This window comes from Passer domesticus, chromosome 10 (assembly GCF_036417665.1).
Source record: "Passer domesticus isolate bPasDom1 chromosome 10, bPasDom1.hap1, whole genome shotgun sequence".
Classification (NCBI taxonomy): domain Eukaryota; kingdom Metazoa; phylum Chordata; class Aves; order Passeriformes; family Passeridae; genus Passer; species Passer domesticus.
In genome coordinates this window covers 18,568,453-18,592,110 of record NC_087483.1, presented here as the reverse complement: position 1 = coordinate 18,592,110, position 23,658 = coordinate 18,568,453, and the positions used below count along the sequence as shown (strand labels likewise).

Genomic DNA, 23,658 nt, shown 5'->3' with positions numbered 1-23,658 from the left:
GCTGACTGCATTGATCTTCCTGGGCTTTTTCTGCAATGTGTCCCTTCTTCTTCTCCCACTGAAATGCAGGTTTTGTGACAGTTTCTGTGGCAATCAATGTCTTCAATGATAATCCCCATTCACTGTGCAGTAACACAGACTCTGAACAGAGCATTTTTATATGTGTTTCAGAGAAAATTAATTTCACCTGAGGAAACGTGGAAAATAACCTGTGAAGCACAGGGAATGGAACAGGATCCTCTGTTTCCTTCATTGCAACAAGGTCACATGGTGCTTTGCATAGACACACTAGGAAGCACAAAGCCCCATCAGTCTTGATCAGCACTTTCCTGGACTACAGGTAGCAGCACAGTGGGAAAAGCTACACCCAAGCATTTCCACACATCCTATTTTTGTCTGTGAGCATGGGCAACTGGCACAAGTATTTCAAAAAGTCTTGCATCTTGTGCCCAAGACAGTCAAAAGGGATGTTGGTTCCTACAGTCTGCTCCTGAGGACAAGCCTGTAAGCACAAAGGCTTGTGATACTGTACTCTAATAGAGGGGGGCCAGTGTATGGCTGAGTGTGCATGCCCAAGGTTTTGACATGCAGGAGCTTCACACCTCTACTAGCTGCCATCAGGACTTTTACAGCAGCTCTGCTCTGCTCCAGGACTCTGATAATAAGCTTCCCCCTTACTCTGAGCAGTAGGATGATTGAGTCCCCATTTAAAAATGGTATTGATTTTGATAGGAGTTTTGATAGAGTATGGCCATTGAAGGAGTGCCAGATTTGGCTGTTAATCTTCAGGATTGCTTCTTTCTGCTTGGTTGAGCATATGCCTCATGTTTGCTGTCCACAGTGTGAAGGATTTAGGAACTGTCAATATCTATGTTGACATATGAAGCACTAAACACAGTAGGAGCAAGATGCACATCTGGGTCACTCCTGCTGATGCCTGGCATTTTTACTGGGCTAGTTTGACAAGTCCCCACCTTCTTGTGCCCCTGTAAGGGCCTATTGTCCAGGAACAGATGCTGGGAAATCTTTTGGTTTCCCGTTCCTCTGTTGCTGGTGCTGCCACTCCACACTCAGACAGAAGATGAGATGCAGGGTGGCTGCAGGTAATGACACCATTTAATCTCCTGCCTTTGCTCTGTGGAGTGGTCTCTGGCACTCCAGCCGTCCTGAGCCCGGCACTGTTCTTAGAGGTGCTCTGCAGACTGGTGCCTGCTTGAGCCCAAATCGGGTCTCAGCAGCAGGGTGGGGTCTGAATTTCAGAGGCATTGAGGACCCATTGACACCATGACTTCTGGAGTGCTCCCTGCTCATGAAAGGTAACCTCTGGATATTGAGGGTTCTTTGGAAACTGCTTCATGTGTCTGTCTTTGTGAATTTACCATGGGTGCCCTATTTTACTAAGAATGAATGGCTTCTGCTACATGTCTGTAAAGACTGCAAGTGTTGTGGCTGAACAGGTACATCAAGCATATATGGGAAATAAGACTTGTAGAGGGAGTGATTCCTTTTTATTTATTTTTTTAAGTCATGCCACATTTTTGCCACAACCTTAGCTGACAAAGCATTTTCTATCACATTGCCTCAAGACAGCACAGAAGATGAATGTCTGGAATATGCTAAGCTTTGAAAAAATGTAAAGATAAAATCAGAAAAGTAATTCAACATGTCCCTGAAGCTCTTAACCACAAGTGATGACATTCTAATCTTTGGAGAAATGCAGGACAAACACCGTCAGCCTTTCACAGTGGTGTGTGTCACAGTGAAGAGGGTGCAGAACCAAGCCTGAATACCAAGCCTGAATTTGGAAAAGGGTCACATGGTGCTCTCCAAAAAGCAGAAAGTCCATCAATGCACCAAATAAAACTCTGCTTTTGGCTAAGCTGTGGATGTCAGCTGGGTACAGGATGCATTTCTAACTCTTCCTCGGAAGTTTCAGTGTGACCTTGGGGCATGTGCATGCTGTTGTCACATCTGTAGAAATGGGCACAGGAGTAATCTTTTTCACTACTTCCTTTGTGGGCTCTGCCAGAGCCTGGAAGCATGGCCCACAGACAGAAGCAGAGAGACATGCTGCATCTGTATAAATGCTAATTGTGCTGGGCTCACGTTTAGGTGCTCCACTCTCATTTGTATGCAAGCACACAAGAAAACAAGACGTGCAAATGTAGTTCATCTGGCAGGGTGGGAACGGGGCCACAGCGGGGTCACAGTGGCTCTGGCTGCTGCAGTCTGCCAGAGGCCATGGGCTGAGTCCCCAGCCACAGCATGGAGGCAGTAATGCAGCGCTGTCTGAGGCACTCTGCTTCTCTTTGAACTGCAGCCTGCCATGGAAGGGAAACAGATTTGCAAGAATTACCTTCAAAGTCAAAGGACCTCAAAAGCCAAAGCTGCTAATATTTGTTACAGTGGAGCAGTTTCTAATGTCCTTGCTGCAGCTGAAGTGAACTTGGCTTGGGCAAAGCCTGCAGGAATAGTGGTCCCAAAGCCTGGGCTGTTTCCAGACAAGGCAGGAGAGCAAAGCACGGCCAGGGGAGCAGAGGTGGAAGGTTCCTTGGCCTCGGGAATGTCCTGTATAGACGCAGCCCTTCCCCTTGGTGGAAAGGGGGTGACAGGTTTTACTTCATTTCTGACAATCTGAACTTTATTTACACTACAGAGAAAGGGAAGTGATTCTCACTGACTTTTGCTCTAGGACCAAAGCTGAAGAGGGACGAGAAGGCTTGGCACAGGTTGATTTCAAGCAGAGGAGGAGGCAGATGAAATGCTCTGCTGCTGGTGCTGTTCCACAGCAAAGCCCTTTGCTGTCATCTAGGCATGCATAACTAGATTGGTTTATTTATACATCACCACTGACTATAGTAACTCATGATTTTATCTGACTTGCTTGAAATGATGATTCTTTTGAAACAAATGCAGAAGTTAAACAAACAAACAATCAAAGAAAAACAAACATAAAAGCAAGCCAGAAAGTCCCCAGCCAGCAAAAGAATGCTACAACTCTAAAACTGAGCAAGATGATCCCAATTGGAAAATGTCCTAAAATTCAAATTAAAAAAAAAAAAAAAAGAAAAAAAGAAAAAAAAAAAAGAAATATGTTCTTTTGGATTCTGAATCTTTACAGTGACAACACATGACTTAAGTCTCCGGCCCCAATAAATGCAGGTCTTGCTTGCTTGTTTTTTTAACAAAAACTGAAATGTTTATGTGTGAGTTGCCTCCATCTGCTGGGCTCTAAGGATGTTATTAAGTATCACAAGATGCAGATTTGCCCATTCACAGTTTTATCTTAAGTTGAGCTTATCAGCCAACAGGGGAGAAGTTTGCATTAGCTGTGAGGTTAGAACCATTAAATTTACTAAGTCAAGGAAATATAGCAACTTGACAATATCTCAAGTATTCCCATTGGATCAGGAACACTACACAGAATCTATCACAAAAGAATACTTTCTTTTCAAAGCTATCCCTCTGGCTTCATAAGCTTTTGCCTCTGCCAGAGTGCAAGGAGTAATAAAAGAAGACATGGTTCTAAATGCTATAATGGATCCAAAGGGAGCCCAGATGGGGCAGATGATTACTGGTCTGTACTCTCTGCTATGGAAATGGATGTATCTGAATAGAAACTTCCCTTCAAGACTTAACAATGAGATTACAGCTCTTGAGACTGCATAGTGCTGACCAGTACTACTTTTCTGGCACAATTTTTTGTAGTATCTTCAGAAAAAATACAGATTGGTAGTAGCGCCTTTCTTTTGGAGACATTCTAAAGGATCCATGGTGTCAGGACAACTTTGTGGTTGAGCCCTTCTTCCCAAGAATCTCTTGAGAACAGAGCATCCTATGTGGAAAAGTGCTAAGAAGTCTGTTAAAGCTTCCAGCCATTAATCTGGAAGTTCTTTATAAAAAGAGAGTAACCCGATTTAAAATCCTCAAGTAAATGTTTTTAAATTATTCAAAATATCCTATTTGAAATCCATCTGAGTAAATTCAAAATTTCAACAGAAGAATTCAAAGGACCATAAATGATCTGATTGGAGTTATAGATCCCCTAAAAAATCTTAATGACTAAAAAAAAATAATTCCCTATTAAACTGTCAAATAAATTAGAAAAATGTAAACCATCTCCATGGCATGTTTTTCTTGTTGTAGCAGACATTAAAAACCTGAAAAAATATCACAGAGAAGTTATTGTTCACATTTTGCGGCGTCCAAAATATAAAATGTTGCTTTTTGTTCTTTTTATGTTTGCTTCTAAATCTCTAATCATTATATTCTGATGGTTTGTGTGCTTAATCACTGCTCATTAACACCATTTTTCTACACAGCCCTGCTAAAAATATTTGTTTGCAGTTGCCCTTGTACTCTGAACTGTGTTATTTCCCCTGCACAGCATCCTGTGCAGGGAGACAGAACATTAATACCCCGTTCAGGTAATTCAGAGAGCAGTGACACACTGGCATAATTAAATAATGCCATCAGACTCTGAAGTGAGCTCCCTACGGTGAGGCACCGCATGAGAAACCTCCTAATACAACACCTACGGCTTTCTTACGCAAAACTGACTTTACTGTAATGTATTCCATTAGGAGAGCTGAAGTTTAATGGAGAAATCATTATTTTATTTTATTGGCATTTCATGGGTAACGTGGTATGACGCTTCTGCCCACTGGATCCTGTCATACTTTCATCCGGCTCAAATAAAGAGCTGTCTCTACTCTCTTTGCCAGAGAGGTGCTAGATCATTATGGTCCTGCCTCTTCAGTGTAATGACTTTAGATGGTCTCTGACAATAACGTAGATTCTGTACTGATGAAGTCCTTCCGAGCTCTCCTCTAAAGCCTCTACAGTTTTCAACAGCTAGTTTGAAGTGTGGGCATCCAAAGCATGACACACTGCTCAAGTAACGGTGTCGTCAAACACTAAATTGTTTAACTCTAAAAGGTAAATATGTCTCCAATATGTCTGTCCCAGCTGCAGCCCCAAGCATTTCTCCCATTACACCATTCTCACCCCAGCCATCAGGCAATGTGAGATCCCAGTCCTGAGGAAACAGCCTGGGAGGGAGGCTCTCCGGTGTTGCTGCTGCTCCAACATCAGGTAATGGGCAATATGTACCACGTGGCTTGTGACAGCAGGACAAGGCTCCAGCTCTAATATTCATTGCCTGTGTTATATGCTCAAGATGACTTTTCTCAAAGCAAAGCTGGATACATTTGTAGTGCTGCTGTCTCAGATAATCAACGGAAAAGCAGAGAAAGCTGGGACAAAGGACCATTGCACCAGGGTGCCATACATGGCTTGGCTTAGCAGTTTCCTCAGGCTGTCATTCCTTGACAAGGTTTTTTGCTATTTTCCAGGTTTCCTACCCTTCCTATTCCTGCTGTGTTACACACGAGCTTGTAGGTTCCTACCTCCTATTCCCCTTGCAGTCAGGTTTGCTGTTTTTTTTACCCATTCCTCACACTGACTCCTTGCCTCTCCTGTCTCCTGTACTGTTTTATTTATCTATTTAATGCTGCTCTCATGATTATGGTATTTGGGCACCAAGCAACTCGAATAAACTGTCTGTTTCATTGGCTCAAAGTGTTCCCATTTATGTCGGTTGCCTGGTAACAGCTGTTGTAACCGAAGTTGCAAAATTTTTAGTGAAAAAAGAATCCAGTGCTCCCAAACAGCCTGAACTTGAATAAAACTGCAAACAACAGAGCTGGAATTTTCCACGCTTTGGGGCTTTCCAAAGCTGATCTCTCGCTGTCAGCTTGAAAAAGTTCAAACAAAACCAAGTTCAGCCTCCTTAAAGTCCTGTGGGGGAGAATAGAGAAAGCCTCAGCCGTGTCTCTGCGCCTTAACTCCTGTCCTTGCTGCACTCACAGGAATGCAAATCATACCTGAGCCCTGCAGCTGGCTGCAGGCTGCCGGAGAAGCTCCTCTTGGCTGGAGGGTGTTCCTGACTGTCGAAATGGCAACACAGGGTCTGCCTCTGTTTGTCTCTGCTAGTGGTTTCCACCCTGCAGGATTGAGTTTTGAAGCTAGAAGATGTTTCTAATTACAAGCCTTGCCGAGGCAGGCGGGGAGCGGGGAGGCTGCGGGAGTTCAGCTGAGCCGAGAGGCAGCGGAGGCTGCTGGCAGCCAGGCACGTTCCCACCTTCCAGCTGGGGCGAAACCGCTGTGCCTGCGCGCTGCGATCTGTCCGGCGCAGGCAGCACTGCCTCACATCTGGCCCGCCTGTGTTCCAGAGCCCGTGTCATACTTTGTGCCTTCACGGGTTGGGAAAGCAAGCTGAGGAGCAGAGTGATAAGAAGGTGGTTTTGCTGCTGGAGAAGCAGCTTTGATTCAAAGCCGGGCTGCAAGGCGCTGAGCAGCAGTGGTGCATTGCAGAGACTGTGGCAGCTCTTGGCACATGGCACCTGGTGCTGGGATGGCGTCCTTGGAGCTACTGCAAAACGCCATCAAACCATCACCCCAAATTACTCCTAGGTTCTACAGCACCTTGTAGAAACTCTAATTCTTCTGCTGAGCAGGGAGCCTCCAGACCTTGCAGAAACAGAATTTCATGTGACCATAATATTAACTTTGGGGCCAAAATTGTAACTGCTGCAGGAAACTATGGAAACAGTTGAGGTGGAGATTGGAGTGAAAAACTAACTGCTAACATTTTAATGAAAAATCCATGCTATGAAAAACAGGAAGAAGGAGAAAAAGACTTCATGGGCCAGTTAGAGTACAAAATAAGAATTTCCGCATTTTGTTGCATTAATTGAAAAGAATCTAAAGCCACCAATAATGTTATTTCATAGTATTATTAATGATTATTCAGTGTTCACAGTTATTTAATGATGAATCCAAATACAAACAAAATTAGTATGACCAGATCATAATCTATTTTTTAAAATATGAATGAGTTGTTGAAACAACAAGGAAAAGAAATCAACATGTGTTTGTCTGTTTGTTTTTTTCCTTATGGAATTAGTGGGTGTATTTTATTCCCAAAGCCTAGCAGAGGTCAAAAAGAACATTTTGCCATCCATTTAATATGAGTTCTGGAGGGGTGAGAAGCTGTTCTTAATTCCAACATGAAAACTTCCCCTTTGTTTTTGTCAATATGTGCACAGAAGATGGTGTGTGCAGGGTTTAACTGCAGAGTTTATCAGGGTAATGATCTCATCACAGGAGAAATCACCAAGATTGTCAAGCCTCAAGTAAACCCCAAATTTTAAGCCTCAGATAAACCCAACTCCCACTTTGGGGAAGTGGCAGATATCTGCATTTGTATTTCCCAAATCTTTGAGGTTCCTGAAAATCAGGCCTCTTCCATATGAGATTAAAGAAAAGAAATCAAGGAGCATGATGTTCATGGGTAACACTAAACAATAGTTGCTTAAATTGTCATGTCCTTAATTACTGCTTAAATATAATGAATTGAAATCATGTATAAGATTTTATTTTTGATCCTTATTGATCTCTGCAATGTGGCTAAACATACTGGGGAAAAGGAATTATAGCTGAAAAATATTATTTATCATTAAAGGGTGTGTCTTACTTTAAATATCAATGTTATGGCCTCCAGCATTAGCTTTGCAGTGAATAGTAGCACAGGAGTAGTTTTTCTATTTTGTGGACTTGGTATATACGTGACATTGTCTATACAGGTACAATCTTCATTTGTTTTCTGGAAAAACCCTTTGGCTTTGCATGTAGCTAACAAGAACATTACTTGCACTTTACTTCCAAATTTCAGATTTCTCTTTTTCATCCTATTAAATGATACCAAAGGTATAATCTTGTTTGCCCCAAATGTAATGTTTAATAAAACAGACAGGAGGTTTGCTTTGTGGAGGACTGTTGTTCTGGTTTCTTTTCCTTTTTCGTACCTCTCTTGACAGGTGTCTGGCTTTGGTCCACTGCCTCCTCTGTTATGTGCAGCACCCAAGCTGGCTGCCTCAAGCCTTGCAGAAGCTGACTTGGGGCAGCTTTGTCCCCAGCAGACACAGGGTGAGTCAGCAGTGCAGGAACCTCTGAAAAGAAGTTTTGGAAGAGTCCATGACAAACATGATTTCCATTTGAAGCCAGTGAACTCAATAGGAAATTATTTTCTTCCCTAGCACAGGAAAGATCAGTTTGTTACTGGAAGATGGGAGAAAACTGCCAGCAGAAGTATTTATGTCTTGCGTCTATTTATTTTTTTATCTTTTGTCCATCCCCATGCTTACCTGCTTTTTTGAAGCCACCCACACTGGCTAATCAGGAAATACACAGTACTGCTGTGCAGCCATCTGTGAAGGGTTCATTTCTTCTGTCCAGCTCAAAATAACATTCTTGGCATTACTAGGATTCTGGGTTGCAGGTTCAAGTCAAGCCCTGTGCACTGCTCCCCTGTTAAGCACAGTGTAACCCTGGTGATGGGACACTACATGGTGTCACTCCACTCCTCATACCTCCCATAAAGCACGGGAATGGCTGTCCAGGGATGAGACTGATTTGAATGGCCTCTTCATCTAGTCTGTGCTAGCTGCCAGCTCATCCTGAAAAGCTTGGGACAGCAGAGGTAGGGTTAGGATGGATGTCACCAAGAAGAGGCTGCATGTGGACTGTTGAGGAAAGAGTTTGTCTTGCCTGCTGCCTCTGTGCTCACAGGGTGCAGTCAGGGCCAGGCTCCCAGCAGGTACCAGTGGCAGGAAAAGGTGCAGCAGTAAGTGGGAGGCAGAGGAAAACTAGGGGCACAGCTCCAGGCACTATGAGAGGAGCTGGAAAATCTTCTGTTTTTCACACAGGCAAGTTTAGGCAACCTGGCTTTCTTGCTATAGCTGGTAGAAAGCTGAGAAATCCCTTAGGAGGAAGAGTGTGATAAAATGATGGAGAGCTTTACACAAAGGCTGGCAAGCTGTAACCAGAAGGCATACATTTATGACAGAGAAGTTGAATTCTCATCTATTCCACTTGTGAATCCCAACTGAAGTCAATGTTAGAAGGCCTAAATGGCAGGAATATCTGAAACCACTTGCAGTTTAATTATTGTGAAAAAGCTCTAAGAAGAAGTTTGAGTGGCTGAGGAGTTACGCAGTCTGAATATGTATCACCACAGCAAAATCCCTTTAGATGCAGATGAAATTACAAGGCGGTGATAGCTGGACTAGAGAATAAAATCCTATTCAAAGACTGATGTAATGCATTCTTCCACTGCAGGGCAGGAATGAAACTTCAAGTTATTGTGTAAAGAGAGAAAGAAACTTTGGCCCTCAGGGCTGCAGTAGGAAAGATAGTTTAAAAAAAGATCATTAAAGAAAAATCCCTCCTGAAGACTTTGATGTCTATTGATGCAAGGTGCTATTTGTTCTCCTGCTGAAGACAGATCTGAAAGACTCTGCAATTACTAATAAATCACTTGCAATATTGAGCAATTACCAACAATGCAATCATAAAATAGTGCAATAACTAAATAATTATACGCTTCTTAGGAGATTATGTTATTTGGCTTCTTGGAAAGAAAGGGGAAGGAGGTGAGAATAAAAAAGACAGGATATTGGATACCACACAAATAGCAACAAAATACACTTTGCAGCCAGAATGCTGAGTAGTTGTAAATACACAGGGCTGAATCCTAACCCTAGAGAAAATAAGAGCAAGTTTAACAATTGATAGGATTTTTTCATTTCATAGAACATTCATGTCATCCCAAATACTGAGTATGATGTCTGGACAAGCTTTCTTCTGTCTACTGGCCATGTTCTATCCAAACCCAGTCCTGAGAGTACCACCTGTCTCAGTAGTATTTGCTTTATTACTCATCTTACTGTCAATAGGCTGCCACCTCCACTGGGGCCCCGGGAGCTCTGAGGAGAGCACTGCACTGCAGTCACAAAGGCATGTCCATGCTGCTTAGCAAGGCCCAGCTGGAGCCCCAGGAAGAAGGTTCACACACTCCAGAGGCAGCTCAAACCCCTGCTGATGGACGGAGGCCACTCTTTCCATACCTGGTAATGGAGGGGTTGGGAGTGCTCAGGCTGCAGATGTGCTGCACTGGGGTAAAAACCCCAGAGGGAGGGGTGGTGAATGGGAAGCTGAGGTTTCATCAGCAGAAACTACTTACGATGGGAGAGAGAGACAACACGCTGTTGTTTAGATTTTCCTCTTAATGAATCTGTGATTATTACAAAAACAGCTGGAGAAAACATCTGCGTAAATGAATTGCTTCTTGGAAGGAAAGGTGTGTATCAGTTACCACAATTCAGGCTGATATGCCATTGGCTTGGCTCACTGGTGTTCAGCTGTTGCCTTAGGTGTGAAAGCTGGAATACAATGGAAAAGAATGAAGATTTTGGAATACTTTTGGGAAATACTGTGAAGTGCTATAGAATCAGAAAGCACACTATGTACTGTATACAATAAAGAAAAATATCTGTTGTTGAAGAGATCATGAAATCATAGCTGAAGGATTTTGGATATGTTCAAGGATTAGGGACCATCTGGAAAAAGGATCATGCGAGGGACTGTCTCTGGTAAAACATTAAAGGAAAGGCAGGCTGCTGTGCATGCCTGACCCAGATAGTTTTGTAGGCACAGTCTACATAAGTGGAGCACAATTTACTGAGCAGGCTGGAGACTGATACTCCTGTAAAGCACAATGTCATTCTTGGACTATCGAGAAATCCTATTCAAAAGTGATGGCAAAGTACAAGAGGAAGGCAAAGAGAAGTAGGTTGTGAGTAGTAGGAGAGCCCAGACTCCAGTAGCCAAGGGCTATTCTCCCTTCCTCCTCCTGAACAAAGGAAAGGAGGGAGGGCTCCGCTCTAATCCTCCTTCTGGCATGCATTTTAAATAAATCCTTTGTGGTCAGGGGACGGGAACAGACACTTATACACCCTCCTCCTTCCGCAGCTGAAGGTAATGCAGCTGCCAACACGCACAGCATCTCTTGCCACTGAGTCCTCTCTCCTCCTGCCGTGTTGCTAGAGCGATTGATTTGCCATCTCAGAGATCAAAATTTCCTCTCTTTTTGAGATCCCCCAAGGCTGATCTGGCCTGGGAGCCCACAGGTTTTCCATGTTTAGAGCAAATCTTTCAGCTTTGGGGAAAGAATGGGTAAAAACTTCTAGCATCTGTAGCTCATATGAGCTATGGACAGTACAAAATAGCCTGAAAGGAGGAAAGGGAAAAGGCAAGAGAAAGTAAACAGAAAGCTGAGAATTTATGAGAATCTTTTTAAAAGCCTGCACCTTTAGCTGTGATGTAAATGGTCTTCTCATGGATTTTGTGCTGAAACAGACATTTAAAAATCGCATATATTAATTAAAATTATAGATACTGGCCAGATTACGACCCATATAGATGTTGCCATTAGCAGTCACAAACAATGGCTGCAAACAAAAAGAAAGCAAAACAAAAAACAACTAATGAAACCCATAGGAAAAGAAATTAGTGTTAAAAGCTAGAAGTAAAAAGAATCTGGAAATGACTCTTAAATAGAAGCCAGTGGTGGCCCTTGAAAGCTCACTTTTTTCTCTTGGATAATCAAAGGCCATATTGCGCCTTTAGGCACAGCTTTGAGTAAGGAGAGATGAATAAATTGCATTGCTACAGGAGTAGCCTTAGGGTGGGAAGAACAGAGAGCCGGTGTAACACCCCCTTGCTCAGATCAGTAAGCAAAGGCAGCTCTGCTGTGCAGCAGTTCCAAGCCACCCTGGGAAGTGAGCAGCACTCTCCTGCGGAAGGGTGACAGTGTTGGTGTCAGGAGAGAAAATCATCACTATAAAGCTGTCATGGGACATGAGAACATCCTATGGACATGGGCTCTAAAACAAATGTTAAACACAAGATATTTGATATATCAGAACTCATTTGACAGACCCCAGGATCTTAACCTAAATCTCCTTGATCAGTGCTGTAGCAAAGGGCTGAACTTTTGTTTTCTTCTCCAGCACAGGAGGAGAATTCCTCCTGTGCTCCCATTAAAGATTTTTGTCCACAAATTCCTGTGAGGAAAAAGTTTAGCCTAAGTGCTTTTTAGGGCAGCCTATGTTCTCCTGTGTAACCTTAACTTACCATATACCCTGTTTGTACATTTTCCTGCCACGAGATGAGCAAGATTGTCATGGAGAAGTGGCTCAAACCAAATCCCAGGTGATAGTACACAGCTGATATTATCACAGAGTTAATAAACCTCTGCTTTGAGTTTAGGTGACTGTGGAGAATTAGGGATAGTCCAGAGGTGGGCATGCTTTCTACCATCTCACTGCCCAATAACATTCCCTATCACAAAACATGTCTTCCACATAGTGCTGTGTCTTTCCATGTTGTTGCAGAGCAGAAGAGGACTTTGGTGTTTCTTGGATGTCCTGGAGAAAACATCTTGTTGATCCTGGGCAAGATACATCACAGAGCAAGAATGAAACTCTGATGAAGTAATAAATGGGACCTTAGCATTTGTGGTCATGAACCACAAAGTCACCCTTCATGTCAAATGAGGTGGAGATTGGAGTGAAGCAGAATTTAGTTGTCAAAGTGAAAACAGTGAGTAAGATTATTTTGACATATGCGAACACAAATAAAAAAGATAGTATTATATCCACCTATGCTTTTAAGTTAGCTTCAAAAGGCTTTTCTCTCTCTCTCTCTATGTCCTAGAGACTGTATCACTAAGATGTTTACATAACTTTGTGGCTGAGGACCATTTTGAAGAAGTCTTTAAACATGTAACTTTTAGACATAAATCTCCCCTAGGGCTTTATTAAGATTTTGCCTTCCCCTCTGGATTTCTCTGAACGTACCTTTGGGTTTTTTAGGGACTAATTTCTATACCTGCCAAACTTTTAAGAATGTTCATATCCTTTGGACCTATTTAGACAGAGCCATCTCCTGCCCACACTGTAAGCAGAGCTTGTTATCAACAGCTCTTATGCTTAATTAACCGTAAACAAATAATTATCCGATGAGCAAAACATTCCTTTCCACACTGCGGGGTGGGGTTGGGCTCGCAGTGTTCAGCTCTTCTGCACTCAGCCTTTTCTCCTGCGGGCGTGCACCCACTGCCAGGTATCCGTGCTGCCCGTGGCCGCTGAAGGATGCCCAGGTTCTGAAGGATGCCAGCAGGGCTCGGTGCAGCCCGGCTGGCTGCCCAGCTCCGGGCAGGGCTGGGCCAGCGCTCCCGCGCCGTCCTGGAGCGCCAGCAGCGAGCAGGGATCCCCGCTCATCTGAATTCTGCCTAGACTAATTGAAAGTGGATTTCTCCCATCTGGTTCCAGACTTTTATTTTGATATTTCAGGGGGTATAATACTGGATATGCAAGCACGCTCTTCTTTCATATCCTTACAGACCACAGATATTAAAAAAAAAATGTTTTTCTTGAGCTAAATCAATGTAGTTATATGAGCAGAAAGAAAATCCAAGGTGAACTAGGGGTGGCATCATGAATGGAAACTGAGAATCATCCTGCTTTGCAAGTCTCACAATTTCTTTATTTATTATATCAACTTTAAATTAGGTTCAAATTCAAACTTTAGCAAGAACCTGATTTTATATGGATTGTAAACAGATCTTTTATATTGTATGTTAAAAAATTCTACCGCATTTTCCAAGAATATTTGTTAGTTTGCTTTCCCTTTATTCACCAACATTGTACCACTGAGACTTGGCAGTGAAAGTGGTTTTATTGATTTTCATTATCCAAGCTGGGAGAAATGCAAAATATAAACAGCAGAAATTATGACCCTTTTTGCCTTTAGTAATTGAAGGGCTTACTGGTAACAACATTCAGTAAGGAGCAAACAAATACATTTTACTGTGCTACCAGAAAAAAGTTTGAAAAATCACAAACCAGATCTCTAGGGATTATGAGATTGATTTAAATGATGAAGTTTTTTTTAGTTTCTTTTCATCTGGTTCAACTTTATCTCCAAATCCATTCCAGTCTCTGAAACCCCAGAACAAAACATACCTGCAGTAATAACATCTTAAGGCGCTTTTAGGGCTTTTTCAAGTTCCTGAGCTCAGATTGAATGTATTCCTCTCACATGGTTTATTAATGGCAGAAAGGGGATGAGCCAATAATGCTCTAGGAGCATCTTCTTTGGCAACCCTGGCTCCTGATGTCAAATAGTTAATTGTCTAATGGGTGATGGTGTAGGAAGGAGACTCAGCTCAGAGCCAAAAAATAAAGGTCAGCACTTGTGTTGTCTTGTTAGCAGCAAAACTAGGAAAAATTCCCTTGTGTTTTTAAGCAGGTTGCTTAACCAGTCCATGTCTGCTGGCACAGTGATTACAAATCTTCACTGACTATTGTTGATTGTTTTGGACTCTTTAGATAAAGTCTCACAGATATAAAAGCAAAGTGCTGATTATCTTTATTGCAATTTCCAATTATAGTAGAGAAAGTATAAGAGCCATTCAACTTAAAAAAATATGATTTCAGAAGTTTTAAATTCTACTCCTCTGGCTGGCACTATGCTAAAGCCAGAGTGGGAGGACCCACTGACAGCTATAGGAAGGAATGGTCAGTAGGGAGGGCAGGGGTGTTAGTGGGGCTGTATTGCTGGCACAGCATCTGCCCATCAGGACACTGCCAGCAGTACCAATGTGACCTGGGTCAGGCATGGAGCTGTGACCACCCTGCTGACCTGCAAAACATCACAGCCAAGACAGGAGCCCTGTGCTTTCACGTGGAGGGCTGACCCAGCGTAAGGGATGATGACGGAGTAAAGTGAGCTTAAGCCACCTTGGGTGGTGTCTGTAGAGTTTCCCATCCAGTGCTTACGAGCTCAGGATCTGAGTGTACAGATCTGACAGCCCACAGCCTGTGTGGAGAGGAGCCAGAGGGGACAGCAGATCACCAGTTGCAGGACAAACTCACATGAAAAGTGCAAAAATTAGCTGAGGCAGTCATTTGGGCAAAGAACTTACTGTGGCTGGTGAAAGTGGAGGTCTTGTCCACTCCCTTTCTGCTCCCAGCTGTTGGGCCCTGCCCTTGCCCTCTAGCCTGCTCCGAGATGTGTCAGAACCTTCCCTGTGTGGTCTTTGCTTGCCAACAAAGCAGAAAACAATGTTTTCCCTTTTCCTGTGTTAGTTTTCTGCCAGACTGGTGCACTGAAATGGCTCACAGAGATATCCAAGAAGCATCAGGTGGGAAAGGATGAGGGAAAGGGAGGAGGGAAAAGACAAGAGTAGTAATCCTCAGTGACAATGAGTTGTTAAATCTGCTCATCCCCTCTCATGAAAGCAATACCTGAATGTTATGAATATTATCTCATGGATATGTATTTGTGTCTGAAGCTCATAACCAGGCTGCCTGCAAAGTACTGTAACCTGATATAAATCAAAAGAAAAAGGCTGCTGTCATGCTGTGCCATGTTCTCCCTTGGGCCAGCATAGGCTTTAAACCCCATTACAGAACTGAGTTCTGATTTATCTTGATTTTCTGGTTTCTGCAGAACTGATTTGGCTGAAAGCTAATCTGGCAAAAAAATTAATTTTCACAGCATCTCAATGCACAGACCTACAACTGTGCGTGCTGGCACATGAAAGGGAATGGCCGGGAACAAACAGCTGGGGCCAGGAGGGAGCAGAAATCCTCCTCTGGGGGGCAAAGCCAGTTTATGCTGCTTACAGCATTAGCTGGATGATGATCTACTTCAAATGAAATATGGTTTAGATTTCTGTCACAGAACCAAGCAGGCGGGTCCTCTTAAATGCACAAAGTATAGTAAAAACAAGCCCTCATTATTAGTCAGTTTTAAAAGTTGCTGTATTTTAATTTGAGTAAGTTTAAATTGGACATAAAGATGAGATACTGATGACTTGATTTTAGCGGTTTTCTGTGCCCAACAAGAAGTGGGTTTGGAACTTTGGGATTTGGAAGCCTTCTGCTCACAGGGGTCCATGAGGTATTTTTTTCCAGGAAAGTATTTTTTGGTCATGATTCCTGATGATCTCATTCAGGAGCAAATGGTGTAGGGGTCTCATAAGTAAAAATTACTGTCTTCTTTCTTTCACCATATTGCAACTCATGCTATAGAAGTGTTTTCTTTGAATTCTAGTTCAATACTCCTGGTCCTCCCATATTTGGCTTCTTAGCTGTGCAAATATGACAGCTTTTCTTGTCATGCTGTTACCTGCATTGGAGGAACTTGCTTTTCGAAAAGTGTTCCCCATTCCTGAGGAAAAAAAGTCATTGTCAACTCTCTGATAGAAGAAAGGGTTTATTTTCAGAAAGTTGTACAGGTTGAAGTCTCAGGGGTAGTTACAGGTAAAACCTTGATATGTAGGTGTTAATTGTTACCAGATGGCTTCAAAGACTTTCAGACTGTTTCAGCATAAACAAATGTGTAATTCACCCAGAATACAATAATGTCTTATTAGCAATACCATGCATAACTTTCAAACAAACACGGGCAGACAGTAAACACACTGGTGATTCCTCTGTAACCTTTTCTCACTCCCCCTTGTTGATGTGTGATAATTAAATACAGTCTCAGTTTCTGTAAGATACTAAGCACACACATTTAAAGACAACCTTTAATTTCCTTTCCTTCTAGAACAGCTATAGGTCCTTATAGTCTAATCATAGACACTTTGAAACCTGCTGCTTATGCTTCAGGTATGGTGTTGGGGGAAAAAATGTTTTCATTTTTTTCAGACATATCAGTTGGTCTAAAACAACACACTTTCTCTGTCAACAAGCTCTACCCAACTTCAGTTAGTGCATATCACCTGCACTTTTCAGAATTTGAGGAAAAAGAAAATCATACCACAGTTTTTCCTCAGTGTGTCAGACTTGCTTATAAACAGAGGGAGAAAGGGACAGAGAAATAGAGAGACAGAAGCCTTTACATTCACAGTAAATTATTAACCTAACTAACCAAAACCATACAAGCACAGGGACCCAGGCTTCCCACCAGCACGTCAGCAGCTGAACTAGGGGAGTGCCCCGAACTCCTCCTGCCTCTTGTTCCCTCCGATTCAGTTCTGAGGCTGCTGCTTGGGACTGCTCCCTCTTATCATTGCTCAGGAGCAGAGAAAGAAGTTAGGAGCTGTTGCTCCTTACCCCGTGTACTCCTGTTTCTCCCTCCTTAAAAACCCAGCTTATAGAATTGGCTAGGAGTTATACCAAAGCTTCCCTTTTTCTCCTCCTTGATTACTTTTCATGTGAAACACACTAGCCTATCTGACTTGCTGGTCCTTCCAGCAGTTGGCAGGAATGCCCATTTAGCATGATGATTGCTTATAGTGGTGCTGATCCACAAGACACCATTGAAACCATTGAAACCTGTGCTATTGGAAGCCAGCAGTGAGTTGGCAGGAATACAGTGGTGTATCTGAAATGGCCACGTGGGCTGACTCCAGGGAACCAGGTGCCCCCAACACCTAGCTGCTCTGGAGGTGTTTCTGGACTACAAGCTGTGCTACCTTACCCACGATGTTTTCTGAAGGAACAGAAAAATCCTGTTTCTTTGTATTGCTTCTTTGCTCCTAGGAAGAAAGAGAAAGTAATTTTTCTATGGCTAAAAGCATATGGGACGCACATTTGTTCACTTGCACATGCAAACACACGTACACACCCAGGGAAAGTTCTATATGTGGCTTAATAGATTATTTCCATATGATTTGTTCTGAAACACTACGGGCTTGTGACAGACACTTCTGGGTTTGAAAAGGCAAGGAAGAATTGTTTACCACCTGCATCAGTCCCACACACCACTACTGCCTGTTCCTAAGGAACCAGGATGAGCTTTCCACTTGCTGGAGTTTATGTGGCTCTGTCCTCATCTCATCCTAAAACCTCTCTATTCACTTCAACCTTCGGCTTATGCTGTTCTGGCCCACTTCCACTGCAACATCTCTGGTACTGTCATTTGGCTACGTCACACAGCACAGGGCTTGGACTGCCTATTTGACTGCTAATGTGAACTGGTGGGGCAGTTTTCCTGCAGTAATAGTCCCCTTGTGCTGTGTGATGTCATGCTGTGGTTTAGAGGTATTTTTATACTGCCTTTGCTTTGCGGTGGTTTTCAGTAATACACATCTTGGTGGGTAGAGTGATCTATTATGATTGCGAGAGCATCGAGTATTTGTACTGTGTTGTATGTGGTTTAGTGGTAGCTAAGATGTAGGGAGCACTATTTGGTTACCAAGTAGTACAGAAAAGTGTACTTTGCAGAAGAGCAGGTGTATGGGGAGCGCTGCAGAACCTCACGTCCCATTATGCAGGTTGTGTGGCTTCACTGTACCACGTCTTGAAGAGTACGGGCTGTCACTGTATCGGGGTGATGGGTTTCTCTGCGTGTTGTGTATCCTGAAAAGCAGATGTGGTGCTTGGAAGTGCCTGAAGGTCTCTGTGTGATGTGGCAAAGTGTGCGTGAGGTCTCGTGTCAGTCTCTGAAGTTCGGGGTGGGCAGCTGTGTGCAGGTGTTTCACAGCTTCGTGGGGCAAAGTCTGTGCTGCAGCCCCGGTCGCTGCACCACCGAGCAGGTTGGGCACAATTTCTCTCGTAGGTGTATTTTGTGTCACAGGGCCTGCTCGAAGCACGAGGGATGCTCTGTGCCTACCGCGGTCCAGCCCAGCGCCGTGCTGGCGGGAGGGCTGTTCGCCAGCCGGGCACACAACTCTCCGTGCCCCGCAGAGCCCCAGCCGCAGCAATTCACGCCGGTGGCTGCTGCCGCGGACCGGGCTGGGTGCTGCGGCGTGGGTGCACCCTGGATGCCCGCTCCGCACAGCGCGGCGTGCAAGGGACACCCATCCTCCGCCCGCACGCCAAGGGCGCCGCTGCCCAGGGCGCTGACCCGCGGCCCCTTTAAGCCCGGCCCGGCGCTCCGTGCCCCGGGCGAGCGCCGCCGCCGCCCGCGGCCGCCCCGCCCGGCCCGGCCCGGCCCGCGCCTCCCGGAGCGCCGCGCGGGGCGGGGCGGGCACGGCGGAAGGAGAGGCCGCGGCCGGGCCTCGCTGCCGGCGCTGCCCGCGCTCCGAGGCGCAGCCCCGCGGGAGCACCTGCCGCCCGCCCCCGTGGGGCCGCCGAGCCGCACCTGCCGGCGCTGCCGGGCCGGGCCGGGCGCCGTTCGTGGGGGGGCAGGGCGGGCATGGCGGCGCGCTGAGATGAAAGTGACCGTGTGCTTCGGGCGGACCGGCATCGTGGTGCCCTGCAAGGACGGGCAGCTCCGCGTGCGGGACCTGACCCAGCAGGCGCTGCAGCGCTACCGCAAGGCCCAGGAGAAGGTGAGGGGCGGCCGGGCCGTGCGCGGAGCCGGCCGGGGTGAGGGGCGGCGGGGGAAGGCCCGGGGCCGGCGCGGGGGCGGCCGGGCTGGCGGGGCGCGGAGGGGCTGCGGGCCCTGCGGCCGCGGGGACACGGACACCGTCCCCTGGCTGAGTGCCCCTGCCAGGTACTTTGTGCGAGCAGCTGATGCCGGCGGGCGGGGAGCGTGTCCCGCTCAGCTGCCCGGCCGGCACGGCTGTTAGTGCTGTGCGTGTTGACTAACAAACTTGAAACAGACAATAAGTCAGTTTCATTCAAGCTTGTGTATTCTGGCGTCAGCTGCTCAGTGAGGTGCTATCTGCATGGGAAGGTGATTTCCTTTACATGAAAGGAGCTCTAAGTTTTTCTTGGCTGTACCTAATTGAGCGTAAAAATATTTTTTTCTTTTTTTCTCCAAGAGGCAGGTGCTGAAGGCTAATGGGGTACTGTTCAGTGTTGATTAAAGGCCTAGTGTTGCAAATACTGCTTTGTGAAAGAGATTCCACATACAAGCCCTGAATTAAGGGCTTGCAGTGTTGTGTTCATCTTCCTAAAACATCTGAGTAAAAAGTGCAGCCAACATCCTAAGGACTCTGTTTTGTGACATGTGCTAGTTTCTTATGGGCCAGTCAACTGTTTGGTATCCTGAATGCAAAACTGGAAGTAAATTCTGGTTCTTACAGATTTAGTTTGAAAAAAACGTTCTACTGGTATGTTAAGTACATCATGAACAGCTGAGACTGATCTAGTAGAGATTGCTATGGTCTCCATGTTGCTCCTTCTGAGCAAGTGTCATGCTTTAACCTGCCTTAAGACACATAAAGCTTGACATATTTTGTGTTAAAAGTAGCTTTTCCTAATGATGCTGTCTGTGTGTAATAACTACAAAATGTTTGTGGAATTCTTGGTGATGTTACAGTCAACAGTCAGTGAGATCTTTTGCACTGAAGTATGGTTGAGAGTACTAAAATATGCCTTCAAGAGATGGGCTTTGTCGGAAACAGAATTACTTTCAGCTGTGTTGAATTTAGAAATTTACAAATTGATTTCAGCTTTTGATTTGTGTTTGTAATGACATTGAAATTAAGTCTCATGATGATGGCTTAAAGGTGGCCTACAAAGCTTTGTATAAGTGTTTCAAATCCCTTTCTTCCTCTACTCTTTACTTACTTTTTTTTATTCCTTTAGAAAGAAGTAGAAGGGTGTCTGCCTTTCTAGGTGAAGCCCTGACTGTTCTAGAAGGCTCAATAAGCAATTATAGGATAGAAATTCCAATTGTGTGAGAAAGCTTCAGATAAATGCCAGACACTTAAGGTGTACTACAGTTCTCATGAATTTGTAACCAATTTGCTATTAAAGTAGTATCTAAACAACTTTTTCTAATGCCTAGTAATAATCTCCTGTGTTCTGCTGTGCCCTTCAGGTGTGAGGTCAAAATCATCAGCCTTCTTTATAGAACAGCCAGAGGCCAGAGTCCATGTTTCTGACCTTGTAGTCAGTGCTTCTGACCTTGTATTTCTTCCTTTGCAAATAAGCTTGGTGTTAATTTTTTGGGCTTATTTCCTTATAGAAATGTGGTGTTCCTTATTCTGCATCATAGGTGGACAAAGTGGCTATGGGCCGGTTTGTTCAAAAATTGCTGATCACTTTGAGCAATGGAGCTTTAGAGCTAGAGTTTTTACAAGGATGTGTAAGGAGGCAGAGTGGGGGAGCAGCCTAAGGACTTGAAAAGCGGAAGAGGTTTTCATTCAAGTCACTAAAAAAAGTTTTATGCCTTGTGCATCCTCTATCCCTCCCCCCTGCTCAATGGAAGTGTAAACAGTTCTGTTGTAGTGCTTTGATTAGCTAGCTTCCCATCTACAAGGTTTGCAGTGCAACTGGCCAAAAAGATAAATTTCTTCTTATCTTGACAAGCATCATTCACCATTAGATTGCTTTCCTGGGGGAAGATTTGGGGTTGGTAAAACATATCATACGCATGTCTCAAACAATTAACTTTATTACCTTTTGGCGTATCTTTTTTTTTTTCTGATGTAACAAGATGGATTAGGTGTTTTGCCACTTTCCTTCTCTTTGCTCTTTCTAAAACCAACTTTCTTAAAAAAATTAAAATTTTACTGGGAATGGGATTATCTCAAGATAATCAGCTAAAATGTGCTGTGAGGTGTGCACATAAACAGGTTTGTGCTAAAGATAACTGAGTATTTGTTTTTCTTTTCAAAATATTTAGAATGCTTGAAATACTTTGTGACAGAATGCTGCTCTTTCTGGCGGCGTGTTAAGTGTTCTTTTTGTAACTTTTTTTGAAGTGTTAAAATGTTTTAAAAGAGCTAAGTGGAAACTTTTATTGTTGAAGTGCCTGAAGTATTTGGAGAGGGAGGAAGAATTGATAGAAGGAATATCGTTCATAGCTTTAGAAGGGAAAATGAAAAAGGTAGCTAGGATACAATCTTTAGGAACTTTTTATTAGTTATGGTACTGTCAAATACCACAAAAACGATTGAGAGGCTCTGCATTTTGGGACTTGTCCTGGAAATCTAGTTTTGCTCTTACACTACAGTCACTTGTCTGGCAAAGAGGAAGGTACAAGATTGGAGTATTAATGTATATTGTAAAATATTTGAATATGTATATACAAATGAAAAATTGTTTAAACTACTTTTTTTTTCTTTATACTTGCGATGAGAGGAAAGTTGACGCAGTAAATAATTAAGTGTCTGGTTTCTATGAGACTTTTGGTGTATAGCTGAGAAATTGGTGGTCAGTTGGTTTTTGTAGTCTCCTGTGTTTCCTTAGCAAATTTGATTCGGTTTCTTGACGGGACTGGGTTGACAAGGTTTGGTCAGTTACCTGTTAATGAAGGCTCAGTTACCTCAGTTAATGAAGTTGCTTTGTTAACTGAACCAAAACACTGGACCAATTTCAGTTGAGAAATCAGACAGTAATTATTTCTTGATGCTACTGAATTTAGTGGGTTTTAGAGATACTGTAGTAGATCCTGAATGGGCAGATCCTGTCTGATTCACTGGAGGATACAATAACTGCCTGGAATTAAGAACTTTGTATTACAGTTTCAACTAAGAGATTTCTGTAGTCTAGGCTTTTGTGATGTGAATACACATAGACGTTTAAGAAATTGTTTCTTGATCAGCTGCTTTGTGAGAATTGTAAATAATTTTTCAGGGAAGTCACTGTCATCTCAGAAAAGTGGCTTGAGCAGAATGAAGTTTGTTGGAACTCTTGTGACCCAGGATCTGTTCTTGTTGCTGTTTAGTAATGTACATTAGGGCTTCCTGCTGACAGGTAGATACAGTAGGATTAATGATTCCTTATCATCAGTCCAGCCCCTAACTTGATATTTTGGTGCCTTGGGGAGCAGTTGTGTGTCATGTGTTGCGTTTAGGATTCTTTGCTTGAGTGAGACCAGATGTACTGCAAAAGAGTTGAGTTGCTGTGCCTGATCCTGTGTTTGCTTCTCTGTAGCTGTAAGACATAGCCTTGGATGCAGGTCCTTGTTGATTGTTTTGCAGTCGTTGTCAGAGACGCTTTTTCCCCTCCCCCAAGTATATCAGTGAGAGGAAAAAGAGGAGTTCTGGGTCAGCATGGGAGGGTTTCCTGGGCTCTTGTGATGTTGTCTGGATTTGCGTGGTCCTGTTGAAAGCAATTCCTTAACATGCACATGGGGCTAAATGCACTCAAGGTAGATGCTCTGTTGTGCTCACTTCTGTCCCCTTGGAAATGTTCTCCCACATTTGAGGCAACTGTTGAATTACCAGCTTTGCCGTGGAGCCCTTGGCTCAGCTGGAGATCCTTGCTTGCTGTCTCTGAGGCCCTGAATGTTGTTGGTACAGAAAGTGATGTCTGCCCAGGGAAATGAGGCTAGCAAAGTGAAATCCACTGTGGCTTTTCTTTAAGCTGCAGTGAAACTTTTCTGAGGAAAACGTGTAAAACATCTTGCTGCTCCAGATGTTCTTTATCTCTCTGGAGGAGCCAGAGATGGGGAAGTGGTGGTTATAATCTGTGTGTTCATTTACTAGTGTTTGCATATATGGCACTTATCTGCATGGCTTGATTGAAGTGACTGCTTTGGCTGTCTGCAGTCTTGTTCTTGGAAGCCAGCTGAATGAGTGGGACAGGGCAGTCATGTAGCAAAATTAATAACCACTGCAATTTGTGGTTTAAAATTTGTCACTTTGGGCACAGTTAAATTCTTGAGTGGCTCACTCTCAACAGCCTTTGTGAGCCTCCTTTGGGAATGGGGATAGAGACAGACAAATATTAGTTGCCTTGTCTTCCTGGAACTCGATCTCCACTTGTAACAGGAGTTAGTGTGTCTTTTCATTCATGAGAACATACAGAGGGCATCCAGTTAATCCTGGAATGGTGATGGGAATTTTGATTTGCAGTCAGGGTGAGTAGGAAGCAGTAAGATAGTAGGTTAATTCAAGAA

General features: G+C 43.9%; 1 protein-coding gene across 6 annotated transcripts in view; it reads left to right on the top strand.

The window, feature by feature from the left end:
* Positions 1 to 23,658, top strand: part of PARD3B (par-3 family cell polarity regulator beta) — a 531,684-nt gene that overhangs the window by 118,395 nt on the left and 389,631 nt on the right. For 3 of the 6 annotated variants that reach the window (XM_064434186.1, XM_064434185.1, XM_064434184.1), the window contains exon 1: positions 18,904 to 19,192. The exons of 1 other annotated variant lie outside the window; for it this stretch is intronic. In XM_064434186.1, coding sequence (XP_064290256.1) covers positions 19,073 to 19,192 — 120 coding nt within the window. In that variant the 5' untranslated portion in view covers positions 18,904 to 19,072. Of the gene's footprint in view, positions 1 to 18,902; positions 19,193 to 23,658 lie in introns of those variants that run through there. 2 more of the 6 variants (XM_064434182.1, XM_064434187.1) reach the window with 2 other exon arrangements.